This window comes from Trichoderma ghanense, assembly GCF_004382785.1.
Source record: "Trichoderma ghanense strain CCMA-1212 chromosome Unknown scaffold_23, whole genome shotgun sequence".
Lineage (NCBI taxonomy): Eukaryota > Fungi > Ascomycota > Sordariomycetes > Hypocreales > Hypocreaceae > Trichoderma > Trichoderma ghanense.
The window spans coordinates 36,237-50,591 of NW_027395686.1; the positions used below are offsets into that span (position 1 = coordinate 36,237).

The 14,355-nt window shown below is 55.5% G+C and overlaps 7 protein-coding genes across 7 annotated transcripts; 2 read left to right on the forward strand and 5 right to left on the reverse strand.

The window, feature by feature from the left end:
- Window positions 1-64: 64 nt before the first annotated feature.
- CCMA1212_010196 (uncharacterized protein) lies at window positions 65-816 on the reverse strand (the record flags this gene model as incomplete). Its single annotated transcript, XM_073707248.1, has 2 exons — window positions 65-477; window positions 762-816. The coding sequence occupies 2 exons, from the start codon at window positions 814-816 to the stop codon at window positions 65-67; spliced, it is 468 nt and encodes a 155-aa protein (XP_073554235.1).
- Window positions 817-1,496: 680 nt separating this feature from the next.
- Window positions 1,497-2,516, reverse strand: CCMA1212_010197 (uncharacterized protein; the record flags this gene model as incomplete). Its single annotated transcript, XM_073707249.1, has 2 exons — window positions 1,497-2,027; window positions 2,121-2,516. 2 exons carry the CDS (start codon window positions 2,514-2,516, stop codon window positions 1,497-1,499), a joined length of 927 nt encoding a protein of 308 aa, XP_073554234.1.
- A 626-nt stretch (window positions 2,517-3,142) lies between these two features.
- Window positions 3,143-4,646, reverse strand: CCMA1212_010198 (Monocarboxylate transporter 2; the record flags this gene model as incomplete). The annotated part of the gene is made up of 2 exons (XM_073707250.1): window positions 3,143-4,296; window positions 4,370-4,646. 2 exons carry the CDS (start codon window positions 4,644-4,646, stop codon window positions 3,143-3,145), a joined length of 1,431 nt encoding a protein of 476 aa, XP_073554233.1.
- Window positions 4,647-5,079: 433 nt separating this feature from the next.
- On the reverse strand, window positions 5,080-5,607 carry CCMA1212_010199 (uncharacterized protein; the record flags this gene model as incomplete). Its single annotated transcript, XM_073707251.1, has 1 exon — window positions 5,080-5,607. One exon carries the CDS (start codon window positions 5,605-5,607, stop codon window positions 5,080-5,082), a length of 528 nt encoding a protein of 175 aa, XP_073554232.1.
- A 481-nt stretch (window positions 5,608-6,088) lies between these two features.
- CCMA1212_010200 (uncharacterized protein) lies at window positions 6,089-8,421 on the reverse strand (the record flags this gene model as incomplete). Its single annotated transcript, XM_073707252.1, has 5 exons — window positions 8,131-8,421; window positions 7,446-8,067; window positions 6,758-6,872; window positions 6,517-6,727; window positions 6,089-6,438 (listed from the first exon to the last, which is right to left on the reverse strand). Exons 1-5 carry the CDS (start codon window positions 8,384-8,386, stop codon window positions 6,089-6,091), a joined length of 1,554 nt encoding a protein of 517 aa, XP_073554231.1. The 5' UTR covers window positions 8,387-8,421.
- Window positions 8,422-11,517: 3,096 nt separating this feature from the next.
- CCMA1212_010201 (uncharacterized protein) lies at window positions 11,518-12,336 on the forward strand (the record flags this gene model as incomplete). Its single annotated transcript, XM_073707253.1, has 1 exon — window positions 11,518-12,336. One exon carries the CDS (start codon window positions 11,518-11,520, stop codon window positions 12,334-12,336), a length of 819 nt encoding a protein of 272 aa, XP_073554230.1.
- A 490-nt stretch (window positions 12,337-12,826) lies between these two features.
- Window positions 12,827-13,829, forward strand: CCMA1212_010202 (uncharacterized protein; the record flags this gene model as incomplete). Its single annotated transcript, XM_073707254.1, has 3 exons — window positions 12,827-13,165; window positions 13,235-13,670; window positions 13,723-13,829. The coding sequence occupies 3 exons, from the start codon at window positions 12,827-12,829 to the stop codon at window positions 13,827-13,829; spliced, it is 882 nt and encodes a 293-aa protein (XP_073554229.1).
- Between the last annotated feature and the right edge of the window lie 526 nt (window positions 13,830-14,355).

Consider the following 14,355-nt stretch of genomic DNA (forward strand, 5'->3'; position numbering starts at 1 on the left):
TTCAAGGATGCGCTGTTGACCGAGCTAGTGAGGACCCCTCCTATAAAGCTAAGCCGTCTGCGGCCTAGCGGAGGTATGATTTTCCGGGGGCGGCGGGTGCTTCCGGCGGGTACTTTCCGGATGTTACTCTGCGCTTCTGTGCCGGTCGGCGAGTGGTCAAGCGAGCAGAGCTGGCAACTTCGATTGTCGAGATGCAAACGATGAGAGAGATGCGCAAATGGAGATGTAAGAGAGGGAAAGCGACAAAGGAGACGGCAAACAAGGTGATGATGAAAGAGGAAGAAACAAGAGAAACAAGAGAAGGAAACGTCTGGGACAGAAAGACGCGCAGAATTGTGGCGACAAGGACTAGTCCCGTGTTAGGGCAGGAGCCGTCCGCTGTTGGGTCCGCAAACTCTGCAGGGAGGCTTGGCCGAGACTTGCCACTTTTGGCGTTGGCGACAAGGGCGTCCCTCCTTCCTGACGCAAGAATTTTGTCTGTTACGGTCTAGCGGGGGTGCGTATTGGCGTGAGGGCGACAGGGAAGGAGCGGGAAGGGACAGGGATGGCGCAAGTACCGAATACCTCTGGCAAGAGAACCCGAAGAGGCTCGAGACTGTGACGGGAGTCTGAAAGAACACAGTGAGAACTGTCTGCGACGTACCGACTCAATCTACGGCCGACAGACAGAAGGACTCGGGAGTCCCCTCTCCATCTTCCGCTGACTGCGCAACTTCAAGTTCGCGCATGTGCTCGAGAGACTGACCAAGCATTAGCCATACTCAGGACTCCCCATGCTGGATGCTCCCCTCTGGCGGCGTGTCTACGGGAGCTCATGATTCCAGCGCCTTCTGCAGTACAGCACATTGACATGTCCAGCAATCACAACGTCAATCTTGCGCCAGGCGTCAGTTCAACGTTCTTACAGCCATCTGCCCGCAGTCGGTTGGTATCGCCAAGGTTCAATTCGTTGAGAACGACTTTCTAGCAGCGCCTGCTACAGTCTCGAGTCGCTTCCGTGTTTCTTTCAGGAATAGCCACCGCGAAACTACATCATCAAACACAGCTCGACACGCAGCCGGACAGGACGGCTGTGGACGTCCAATTAGTGCGAGACTCGCTCAATGACTGAAGAATCCAACAGCTTTCCAAACGAAAAACTCTTCAAGTCGGTCATGAAGCGCAATTCTCCTGGTTGCCAAGGCCTCCAGTTGACTCTACGAAAACACTCGGTTACTGGCCTCGAATGGATGATTTGAGGTTTCAAGCTACGCCTGCCACTAAACAATCATGATGACCATTCATTCCACACTTCTCAATTGATCGAGTGCCTAGGAGTTAAAATGTATCGATAGCACAGCTCGGTCCCGACGAATCCTTAGTATGGGAGCTGCCATAGCCTTCGCAAACCAGCACCGGTCCGCCCACCAGCAACCAAAGGAATCATGTCAAACCATCGACAAGAAACTAAGGCCAGATACTCTCAAGTCTGAATACTGGTCATTCCCCTTCTCCCCCTAAACGGGTATATGTCCTTCGACCATCTCCATCAACAACACATTCATGGGGTGGAAAAGTTGATGTCGTCGCAGACCAGAAATCGCCATTTGCTCTACCCACTGCTCGTCGCCTTCGAAGGTATCTTCTTCAAAGGCATATCGTTTGTCCTCGTCGACGAGGTCCCTCATCCTATGGGCATAAAATGCCATCTCGTTAGCGAGTCGTCCTGGTGAGAGTTGTTCGACGATGGTGGTCCACGTCTTCTCGAACTGGTCCAGTTGTTCCTGGATGCTTGCCTCGGGGTGCATGTGAAGTTTCTCAGCAGACCTTGTATCCGGCGCACCGCTGAGCATCCTGAGTCTTTGGTGAATGCTACGCAGCAACGCCATATCATCGCTCAAGCTGTAGTGTAGCTCTCCGACGGCTTCGATGGGATCGCATCCGCGAGCGGCGACGCCAGCCAAGGAACACATGGAGGCCAGGAGCACTTCCATGTATAGAGCAACAGCTGACTCGAGTGCCTGCGCTGATTCGAGAGCCTCCAGTTGCTGTCAGTAAGCGCGTTCTATCGAGACTGCTCTTTTAAGGATGGTAATAACGGACGAAGTGCGGAGTGGGTGTGGAGGCATCTCGGAGAGCACCTGTTTTACGACAACCCAGACATCATGCTTCATGGTTGGTGCCCTATCAATGAGTAAACAAGCAGCTTTTGCTTCGCTTCCAGGGTCCCAGAGGATTTCCTGTCGGCGTTTGTACTTGTCCCCAAGGGGTGGCATTTCAATAACCGTCGTAAGTGTTCCATGCTCATCAACATAAGGGTTTGCTCTGCTGGTTGTCGATGAGGAGCAATTTTCTTTTTCAACAGCCATCATAAGTCTTCCATGCTCATCAATATAAGGGCTTGTTCTGCGGAGTGTCATTGGGAAGCGATTGGCTTCACGCTGAAATATGATGATGCTGCTGGTCACGATGAGCCCGCGCATTGAATCAAGGTAGGGGTCCCTGGTCCATGTCGGCTCTTTCCAAAGGTCGGACATGGCGATGGCGGTCATTCGTTGATGCCTTTCCTTCGAAATAGGGACTGTGAGGAGTGGCGTTGAAAGAGCAGGCAGTGTGAGGATGGCACTTGATTTGCCTCTTTCGCCGTCGTCAGATCGAGATGAGAGAGAAAATGAGTACAAGAAGTAGAAATGGCCTCAAAAGGTTGAGAAAAGATGGGCAAATCAGGTAGAAGTAGAAAGGGGAAAAAGAGAGTGAAAGGAAGAATGAACAGCGCCTTGCTTGAGAATGAAAGAAAAGCAGGAGTGGCAGGAGACGCAAACGAGCGTAAGTGACTGGCGAGCAAAAGGCGCAAGGGTCAAGAGTTCAAGATGCAAGGTGTACGTACCTCTGATAGAGAGAGCTGTGCTCCTTGAATTAGGTACCGACTGCTTCCTATTCTCGATTCCGGCACGCCAACTTCACTTGGTCTCGTTTGAGGCCTACATGGGCGTGGCCATCCAGCATCCTAGCAGCTTAATGTCTTTCTTACTCTTACTGCTGTCACTAGATTATATATTCTGCTCTCTGTAGCAGCGTTTTGCTAGAAGTACCTATATATGCATGAACTTGGGATCCTGGGTAGCAAAGTCCAAGGGGTGGTGCTGGATACCTTAGCCACTCCCTATTTCAACAACAGTCTGCCGCCATGCCACCCCAACACGATCAAAGCAGCAAGGAAAGACGTCACGCCCGTGACGATAACCATAGGCTCGTACTTGTTGCCCGCATACCGCTCCCGAATAGCCTCCCTCGGCGCCATCAGCTCGGCACTCAGCGGCCCAACCAAGATGTTCCCCACGCCCATCAAAAACACAAAGATGGCATACGTAGCAAACACAGTCGACGGATCGTCGCTGACGGCCCGCCCCATGGCCACACGCATGGTGCCGAAGCCGAACGCGAAGAAGCCGTAAATGCAACTAAAGACGGCGAGCAGCGGGAGTGACTTTGCCAGGCCCCAGAAGGTGAATGAGGCGGTTGCCGCAAAAGCGCAGCATGTCGTGATGAGCAAGCTGACAGGGAGGCTTTTGTCTGAGAGGTAGCCAAAGGCGAACTGGCCCAAGACCTGGGCAATCGACATGAGGGAGACCAAAAGGGCGCCTTTGGTGGAGGAGATGTCGAAGAGGGAGGCGTACGAGGGCAGGAAGACGACGGGGAAGAAGAAGCCGATGCCCTGGACGAGGACCGCCGAGCCGTAGATCCAGAAGAGGGGCTTCTTGAGGAAATCCCAGTTGATTCGCGCCAGGTTGGCCTGGTCTGAGGCTGGTAGGCGGGCTTTGAAGAGCGGCAGCAAGGGGGCTGTCAGAACGGCCATGGCAACGGCGCATGCTCGCAGCGTGATTTTGTATCCGTATCGACGCAGGAGAGCATCGATGATGAAGGGGAGGACAGCGCCGGTCGCGCCAGAAGACGCGGAGATGAGTCCGAAGGCCATGCCTTTCCGGGCAACCCACCACTCGTTCACCATGCTCACGATGGGCATCGAGATGAGCACGAAGCCAAGCCCGTACAGCGCCCCCTGCGTGGCGATAAGCCCATTCACGGACGACGTAAACGACGCAGACAGCAGACCGGTGATGCTGAGGACCCAGCCGAGATAGATCTGGTGCCGCTGGTACCGCGGGAACTTGGTCGCCAGCATGGCGGAGAAGGGGGAGCCGAAGTAGTAGAAGCCGGTGGAGAGGACGCCGACGACGGGGATGCGCGGGGAGTCGGGCTGGAAGGCGGGGACGGAGGAGTAGTATCGCTGGAAGACGCCGTAGCAGCCCGGGAAGCCTGTGACGGAGATTCATTGGTTAGATGGGTTTCGTCGTGAGGTTGAGGAAGGGGGGAGGGAAAATGAAAGTACCCCAGAAGAGGGCGTCAAAGGCGAATGCGCCGAGGAGGGTGCACCAGGCATCGCGGCCGCGGTCGACGGGCTTCAGTTCTTGTGCGATGGGCTCGGTTCTGCTGGGCGTTTCATGATTGTTGTTGTTGTTGTTGTTGTCGTTGTGAGGCTGCGAGTAGAGTTGCGAGAGCTCAATGGCGGGTTGTCCTCGTTCGGCTGCGTCATCGCGGCCGGCTATTCGAGGAGAGTAACACGGCTGGAGATATTCCACTACGGTTGCTGTTTCCGTCGCACTCATTTCAACCCTTTTGTCTTTACTCAACCAGGCGACGGAGTGAATGAAGAAGCAAATAAAAGAGGTTCAACACTGGCAACGTAATCTCAACACCATGAAAGGCGGTACTTGAAGCTTAAAATATCCCAATCTTGCAGGATCTGCGGTCCGTTGTCCCCCACAACTCTAGCGCTCGGCTTCTTCAACCGGCGAGGGTCCGAGTTCCAATCGAGTTCCGCACAAGGTTCGGCGTGAGTCAATGGAGGAGCATCTGCGCCTTTCCGACGACAAGCAGGGACGGTGTGTGTTTTGCTTCGGCTATTGTTTGAACCGCATATCCATGCCGGATCATGGCGAGAAGAGAAAAGAGGCAGTACACAACGAAGTTGTCTAAAGATGCGCCTTGTTTCCAAACCTATCCATCCAAGTCTATAGCTCTATCGTATACATCCAGCGTCTAATTCTTCACCTCGCCCTCGCTCTTCTTCCCCCCCTGCCTCACAAACTTGGTATGATGCCCCTTGGTGACAATCGTCCTCCTCTCCTCCCCGTCCACAACCTCCACCTTTGAAATCAATATCGTCACAAACGCCATCGACCCGCCGACCTTTTCCGCCGTCGCCACAATCTCAACCTCGTCCCCCGCGCCCGCCGCGCTGCTCAGGTAACTAATGTGCATGTCGACGCTCGCGCCCGTCTTCTCCCGCAGATCGACCGACGCAATGGCCAGCCCCGTCGTGAAGTCGATGAAGGCCGCGGACACGGCGCCGTGCAGCCCGCCCTTGGAGTTGAGGTGCGCGGGCGTGAGGGTCAGGCGGCTGGTGACGATGCCGCGGGAGATGGAGGTGTGGGTGATGCCCGTGAGGAAGATGTTGTAGATTGTGCTGTTTTGGAGGAGCCAGGTTGAGAGCTGGTTGACGTGGGCGGCGCGCTGGGCTTCCAGGGCTGCGTCTGGTGAGGTTGCGATTTGGTCTTGTGAAGTCATTGTGAGTCTTGGTTTGGTGTGGTGTTGGTTGGGAGAGTCATGAGAGTGACGAGTTGTGTGGTGAGATGTTGAATAAATGTCGAGGTTGAGGCTGGATCCACACGCATTCGGCGGTTTTTTTTTGTTAGGGTGCTGGATACATGTGGCCACCCTTTTTTTTACAGCACCTTCAATCCCTCATCGCCACTACAGCCATTTCCGAGCCTTGCTTCAATCTTCAGTTTCGCATAGCATCTACATCAAACATCACTTGAGCTCACTGATGCGCAGCTGGAATTCAATCTCACCAAAAGATGGTTGGTGTGCCGAATCGTTCATCGCTTCCACCTCCTTCGACAGCATGTGAAGATCGACGTCCAACTTCCCCTTCATCAAGGTGCCACACATATTCTTGTTTTTATCCAAGCTGTATCAACATTAAAAGGCAAAAGCATATACATTTCATCAATCTGTAAGCTATCTACTGTCTGCACTACAGCAATCACAAGAGAACCGCAATCGCCCAGATAGCAGCAAAAACACCAGCAACGAGGCTCATCTCCACGCGAGAACCCGCGCTCGGGGGAAGCGTCGGGGGCCCCGTAGGCTGGCTTCCGCTCTCTCCACCAGTTGTCTCCGAGGGAGGTGGGCTGGGCTGTGTGCTGAATCCGCTGGTAAGCTGTGCGGAGGTCTGGCTCACGATTTCGCTCGTGGGAGGAGCAGGGGTGCTGGAGCTGATGGGAACTTCCGGGGAGCTGGAGCTGCCGCCGCTGCTGGGAGGACCAGTAGGACTGCTGGTCTGGCAAGTTCCAGGGGCAACGAGCGTGGGCGAAGCGCTGGCACAGGCGCAGACTAGAAGAAATAGATGTCAGGCATGGCAGCTCATCAAGAGGGCAAATCTGCACTGAGGGTGGAAGGACGGGGTCTTACCTGAGCTGGCTCCCGTGATGACGGCCTGCAGAGAGGCAACAGGGCAGCGAGTGGCGACGCAAGGCACCAGCAGATGGGTCAAGCTGGCCTGGGCCTCGGGCCTGCACTGGCAGTCGTAGTCGTGGACGCCGCAGCCGACGCCCGGGGCGGCCGACGAGAAGCATGCCTGGGCGCATGAGGGGACGGCCGAGCTGGCTACGGAGTCGCAGGTCTTGATGGGCACGGGCTGGCAGTTGGATACCGAGGCGGTGGTGACCGGAGCGGTGGTTGCGGGTGCGGTGGTTCCAGGGGCCGTGCTTGTGGGAGGCGGTCCGTAGGTCGAGCTTTCGGTGGGCTGAGACTGCGAGCTTCCGGGGCTGGCGGTGGTTGACTCTTCGGAAGTGGTGGTCGTCGTCTGGGGAGGAGCAGGAGTCGTCTCGGTCTCCGTGATCGTCGTCTCGGGGCAAGGCGTAGTCGTCTCCTCCGTGATCGTCTCCGTGGTCGTTGTCTGAGGAGGAGGAGGAGGAGGAGTCTCCGTCCCCGTAGTACAAGGCACGGTTGTCTCCTCCGTGATCGTCTCCGTGGTGGTTGTCGGAGGAGGAACAGCAGTCGTCTCCGTCTCCGTGGTGCAAGGCACAGTCGTCTCCTCCGTGATTGTCTCGGTGGTCGTTGTCTGAGGAGGAGGAGGAGGAGCAGTCGTCTCCGTCTCCGTGGTGCAAGGAACAGTCGTCTCTTCCGTAATGGTCTCCGTAGTCGTCGTCTCGGGGCAAGGCGTAGTCGTCTCCTCCGAAGTCGTAGTACCCTTAGTAATAGTCGAGATCTTCGTAGTAGTCTGCACTTCGGTAGTAGTCGTTACCTCAGTCGTAACCTCAGTTGTGGTTGTGGGGACTGAAGTTGTCGTGCACTCTTCTTCGGAAGTTGTGGTGGTGGCCTCGGTAGTTGTCGTGCACTCTTCTTCTGTAGTTGTGCTGGTGGTGGTGGCCTCAGTAGTTGTCGTGCATTCCTCCTCGGAGGTGGTGGTGGGAGGCTGCGTGGTGGTGACGGCCTCTGTGGTCGTGGTGCACTCCTCTTCAGAAGTAGTGGTAGCAGCCTCAGTAGTAGTTGTCGTGCACTCCTCTTCAGAAGTAGTGGTGGCAGCCTCGGTACTTGTCGTGCACTCCTCCTCGGAGGTCGTGGTAGCTTGCTCAGTGGTTGTGCACTCCTCTTCCGAGGTAGTCGTGGGAGGCTGCGTGGTAGTGACCTGCTCCGTCGTCGTCTCACACTCCTCCTCTGAAGTGGTAGTCGGCGGCTGAGTCGTAGTAGCAGGGGGCTGCGTGGTAGTGACAGGAGGGTAAGTCGTGGTAATAGGAGGCTCCGTCGTTGTCTCGCAGTCCTCTTCCGAAGTAGTGGTAGGAGGCTGTGTAGTCTCCGGCGACGAAGTTGTCTCGCAGTCCTCCTCTGCCGTAGTCGGCGGCGGCGTCACGACGATAGTGGTCAACGTCGAAGCAGACGTCGTGCTGGTCGTGCAAGCCGTCGGGGGGTTGTTCGAGACACAGGCGCACAAAGCATCAACCTGGTCCAGAGCATCGATGGCTATGGAAACCGGTTAGCATTGAGGCAAAACGAGCAGTAATACTTGTTCATTCAGATACGAACCTCCCCCGAAGCCACAAGCGCCGATTACGCAGTTCGTCGCCGCACCCTTGATGATCGCTTTGTTGGCACACTCGCACGCATAGTCTCCCGTGGGACAGGCCGCCTGGGTGACGACGGCAGAGCTGAGGCAGTCCGTGGCACAAGCGTAGATGGCATCGGCACTGGCCTGGCAAGGCGAGGTGCCATCGCAGTGGTTGGTTCCGGAGACGAGGCGAGCAAGAGCCAAGAGGCTCACGGCTCCGACAGACTGCCTCATTGTAACGAGCGTAAGGGGACAAGTCGAGCTGAACCCTGATGAAAGAAACGAGAGAATAGCTTGCTATGAGCTGCCGAAGCCCACCGATATATATCCACGACGCCAACACACACGGACAACTAGATCGGGGAACGACGAGGGTTTCCCTTGTCTACTATTACATGCTGCTGCTGCTAGTGCTGCCTTTGTCCGGCTTCTTTGTCTCGTCGTTGCCCGAGTCCACTACGTACGTAGACGCAGCCCAATGACATCCTTCGCAGCATCTCGCATCAAGGCTCCTCGTATTCAATTTCAAAAAAACGCCAGCTCTCTCCTGCACGATGATCAACTAGAGCCAGCAGAAGATGGGCTGCGCTTGTGAATTATTGGCCCACCTAAACGGCGATGGTCCGAATAAAGCATCGAGCAAAGACGGTGAGGTGGAGCTTTGGTTAGGCGGGATTGGAAGAGCATGTAATAAAGGGGGGCCAGCTGGAGGGCGAATCCTTGCCCGTCCACGCGAGTCTTGGATCTTTCTTTGATGTGATACTTGCCTTGGTTTTTTTACGAGAGTTTTCGCAGCTGAAAGAACTTGGGCCGACCTCATGCGCGGGGGGAAGCAGCCGTATGGCCCGAGGAGAGGCAGACTGAGGCCAATTGGGCGTCAACATGGCCTCACACTCGCATAGAGTTGCGATCAAAACCTCGTATACAATGAATCCTGCCTACACGTATATGCAGCCCACTAATACAGGTACCAATGAGGTTCCCGAACTGAGCGTCCAAGGGGGGGCACGTCAAGGCCCCGTCAGAGCCGGATTATTGGCCCGGCTTGGCTCAAAGGGGGACAGCTGCCAGTGATCTATTTCGACGATCGAGAACTGGGCTTGGATTTTCTCACGGCGCCTTAGGAGGAAAAAACTTCTTGGGTCGGAACGGAGCCCGCTAGTATTCTGAGGGCCCATTCGAAGCGCAGCTTTATATTAGCGTCTGTTCAGCTGTCTTCGGTTACTGGGAGATGGAACAGGGGATGAAATATTAGTGATTTGGGCGGGTGAATGAGTGAAATGGCATGATCTGGGCCTTTGGGATCGTGTGTCGTTTTGCTCTGATGAGGAGTGCTTTGTGTTGAGGCTCACGGATATAAATGGGCGTGTGTCCCTCGGCTGTCGAGTCCACGTGTAAGCGGGTGTAGCCGCCGACGCGGATGGAGCCGAGACGGCAAGTCGGAGCCCATCAGCCCCTGTAAATAGCCATAAATCGGATGACGGATCGAATCATTCAATCATGAACCGAGCCCGGACGATTCAGCAGGCTTCAGAAATCGCAAAAGGCCACTCGCCAAAAGTTTGCAGTCCCCTCTGATCCTGAACCAAGGCAATCTGCAGTCTGACTGCCTCTGTCCCGGACAAGGAGGTCCGCCGGCATCACTTCCGGATCGTGAAATGCGGGCCAGTCCCGTGCTCCAGCGCGGGGAACCCATGTTCTTTGTTACAGCCCGTCGAAGCGAATGTTTAACCCACCTTTAAACACAGCAGTTCACGATGATTGAGTTAAGAGGAGACGGAGATGCCGAGCTGCATGCGATGACGCAAAGTTCACAGCAGCGACATCCGAAGGGCATCACGATGACGATGTCAGGCAAGTTGGGAGAGAAGCGTCGCTTGCCGCCTTACACGAGTGCTGGTGCCTGGCTTGCCGTCGTGCAGCTGGTGCAATATGATGCCGTCTCGTATTCCGTTTGGGCTGCAAGCCAAGGAGACCATTCAGAGCCGACCAGGGCACTTTGACACTCGAGTCCGGGTCGGCTATTTTGCATCGAGTTCGGGACGTCGGCGTCATGGTCTGATTACAAGTCTTGAATCACAGTGCTTTCGAAACCAGATGAGTTGAGGCATTCAAAGGGGTTGTAGATGATTGCAGCAGCAGCCAAACAAGCAATTGACAAAAGTAGCATTCGTCCAGGAGAGAAAGAGGAGAAGTAGATCGATGGCAGAGTTCCTTGGCGGTGTTACTGACAGGGGTTAACCCCGATACATAAAGCCCAGCCGGAGGATCGTTTCCAGAATACGAACGAAGCATTACACGTCATATTTGCGAGCCTACATGCAGCAAAGTCGCTCAGTATGTCACAGAACCGAGGCAGAGGAACCGGTCTTAATAAGCTGTTCCAGAAAATTGGATGGACTTTGGTCTAGGACCTGGCTCTACAACATACGAAGGAAGCCCCGGATGCATCTCCTCATGTCCATGTCTAGTCTCGTATATTGGACCTGATCACTGCCCCACCGCTATCGAGAATTGCGATTTTCAGGTCCAAGGTGGGACCTGGAATAACTAGACTTTGTTTATTTGTGATGTGATTTGCGGGCACTGGAGAGACAGGCACAGGCACAGGGTGCGAGATCCGTCTTATCCATCGTAAGGTACAGTAAGGAGAGGCTATCCAGCACCACAACTTAGCTATCCAGCATCCCAGCAAATCAATCATCTTATCACTGCTACTAATATGACAAGATAGGAGGTTATACTCTCTGCTACTGTCGTTTCATTCTTCCAGTCTGTGTAGAAGCTGCAATCAACAGCTATCAGATGGAATATAAACAATCTCCTACAGCGTCCCATCCTCGTATATATAATGAGCATGTACGGGCCGTTTAACAGTATCAATGGTCAGGCTTGACGATCAGTAAGTGATTCCAGTCATTTATCAATTGTATCTCCGTCATCCCTCTGGAACACATGACTATTTACGTCGGTAGAAAGAAACGCAGTCTCCCGTGACTCATATGGTCATTGTAGGGTAGGCTATATGTACTTTATGGAAGTAGAAGCGAAGCTTGTCCATGGCATTGGACCACTTTGCTTGTTCAACATCCAGCAAAGTCAACACAATCCATCCATGAACTGAGAATCTTCTCCCCATGTAGACACGACACGCTTGTTATCGGCTCCGTGGACATTGATTTGCCAGCATGATCAAGCTTCAACACCAGCAAAGGCGCATCATCACATGTCCTCGACTTCCCCGCATGGCGTCATAACAGGCTTACTTATACCATGAGCTTGTATCGACTGATGCTGCAGGGAAGAGGCGCAACAGACGATTCTCTCCCCAACAAAGACAATTGGAGCACTGCAATCTGCCCAACATGTCAGAACCAAACAGCACCTCACCGCAGCCGACTCTGGACCACATCGTGATCCTCGTCTCGGCCAGCGACCTGCTCCAGCTGCCCGACCGCCTCAAGGACTTCTTCGTCGTCAGCCCTGGCGGAACGCACGCCGGGGGCGAGACGTTCAACAAGCTGATTCTCTTCGAAGACGGTGTCTACATCGAGCTCATTGCATTCACCGAGGGCATCAGCCCCGAACAGCGAGCAAAGCACAGATGGGGACGCCAGCGGGAGAACACAGTTGTCGACTGGGCTTACACTCTGCCGCACGAGAGCGACTTTGCCGCCATCCAGCAGCGAGTCAAGGATGCAAACGCGGGCTTTACGTACAGGGATCCCGTTGCGGGCGGTCGTACGAGGCCGGATGGAGTTGTCCTGAAGTGGGCGATTGGTGCCCCTGAGGATGCCGATGGACATGAGCCGGAACCTGGCCTCTTGCCCTTCTGGTGCCTGGACAGAACGCCGCGAAGCAACCGAGTGCCGTACGAGGAGGACAAGGCGCGGACTCGGCATCCGAGCGGTGCCCGCGGGGTTTCTCGGCTGCGGCTCAACGTGCCCGAGGAGCAGCTGTCTGCCCTGCAGAGCGTGTATGATGCTATTCACAACGTGGACGACGCTGCGAGAGGAGGGGACGAGTGGCGATTTGGCGTTCCGAGCGCCTCGGCAGAGGCACGACATACGCTGGCTATTGCTTCGGAGATTGGGCCCAAGATTAAGCTGGCCTTTCGGGGGAGCGTTGGGAGCCCTTCGTTCTTGGAGCTGCTGCCGGGGATTGTGGTCAAGTTTGAAGCTTGAAGTGCTGCTGAGGTGCTTGGGTTTGATGTTGATACTCCTGGGTAGAATGCACATGGGAAATCGGAATATAACCTCTGAGAAAGGAACACAGGATTACCACTGAATACTACTTGGTGTTTATACATGCTTTTGCAGACACCTGGATTCAGCCGTATGCGTCAATGCGTCGGCGCATCAACAGTGGCAAGGTAAGGTAATGAACGGTGACACTGTACACATTCAACACAATTCACACGGTTGCAGCAGGTACCTCTCGCACCACCCACGCAGCAAAGGACAGCATGTACCCGTAAGCTGAAGCTGAACGCGTCGCGACTTCAACCTCCGTCTTCGTCAACAGCTCGCCAGCCTCTCTGCAGCTTCACCAGCGCCGCGCCCCCTCTTGCGGGCTGCATCATTGCTCACCCACTGCTTCGTCTGCACACGGTGAACCCGGCCGACAGCTTCATCATCCCCCAATCCTGCTGCTTCGGGTGCAATTGCGTTCACGATGCCTTCCGACGAGGTCGAAAAGGTTCCCGAGGACGCCAGCACGCAGGACGTCGACATGGACCAGGGCGAGCAGTCGACGCAGGCCGAGGCGGAGAATCCCACAGAGAGCGGCGACCGCGCTCCTCCGGTGACCATGGATGCCGCAGACGATGTCGACGCCGAGGCCGATCCAGATCCCGTCGAGGAGCGCAAGACGTTTGCCAGCAGCTTGATGAGCCCGGTGGTGACGCTCATAGTCGGCAAGGAGGAACCTGCGCTCCTCCAGGCGCACCAGGCGTTCCTCGTCAGGAGCCCGTACTTTGAGGACATTTGCAGCAAGTTTGCCGAAGACGGTAGCGTACGGCTTCCCCTGCTCCCCGTGCATGGCTCGCCAGCCTTACGCTCCGGCTAACAGAGAGCCGCTCAGCCTCGCCACATCGAGCTCCCCGACGAGGACCTGGACGCCGTCGGCTGCTTCCTCGAGTTCCTCTACACGGGCGAGTACTTCCCGCGCAAGATCGCGGGCCAGCGGACGCTCGAGCACGACCCCTCGATCCCGCCCATCGACGACTCGGGCATCCAGCTGCTCAAGCACGCAAAGATCTACACGCTGGCGCAGAAATGGGGCGTCGCCGCGCTGCAGACGCTGGCCGCCAACAAGATCCACTGCATCAACTCGACGGTCAAGGGCGAGATCGAATACGCGCGCTACGTCTATGCCCACACCGCGCCCGACGACACCACCATCCGCGCCCCCGTGGCCAACTTCTGGGCGACCCGGTCGCACACGCTGCGGTCCGAGGCCGAGGACGAGTTCAAGGCGCTGTGCTTGGAGTTTCCGCAGTTTGGTTTCGATATTCTCAGTATGTGCTCGGCTCCTGTCATATCTTGTTGGTCAAGCTAACCCCTGCGCAGCCCGTGTTCTGGACGACAAGCTCAAGAGAGAGCGCAACGAAAAGATGCATCCCTCCAGCGGCAGCGTCCGCAAGCGCCCTCGCCACAGCAGCGCCACCGGTGCCTAAGGGTCGACTCGCTCTTCGTGTACAACAGTTGCTTTTCGGAGTTTGTTTCGGGGCATGCGGCGCAGCTAGTTATAGCATACTTATAGGTAATCTATGCGGGGCGTATCAATGTTCAGCGCTTCTTTCCTGGCTTTGTATACCGGAAACGCATCTGGATGTGCGGCTTGCGAGGCTGTTTGCTGACGCGGTGCATTGGGCGTTTAGTTGGGTAGGATTCAAAGATTTGGATGCGCATGTCCATGGTGATGGCGTGCCAGACCGTCGAGCCTGTCATCGTCGTGATTGTGGCGCCCCGAGATGGCTGGTGACATGGCGACTTTGAGCGAGAAAGGCTCGTGTACATCTATGCTCTCGATAGCAAGGAGGAGCCCGAAGCAATTGGATTGGGCAAGCATCAAGACATGGATCGTGTGATGATATTGATGCTCGAATTGCCTCGCTTCAACGGATTCTGACGCTACCTCACACACATGACTGACAATAACCGCCCATACCCCTTAAGGGTCTGGCATCACCGTCTTGGTAA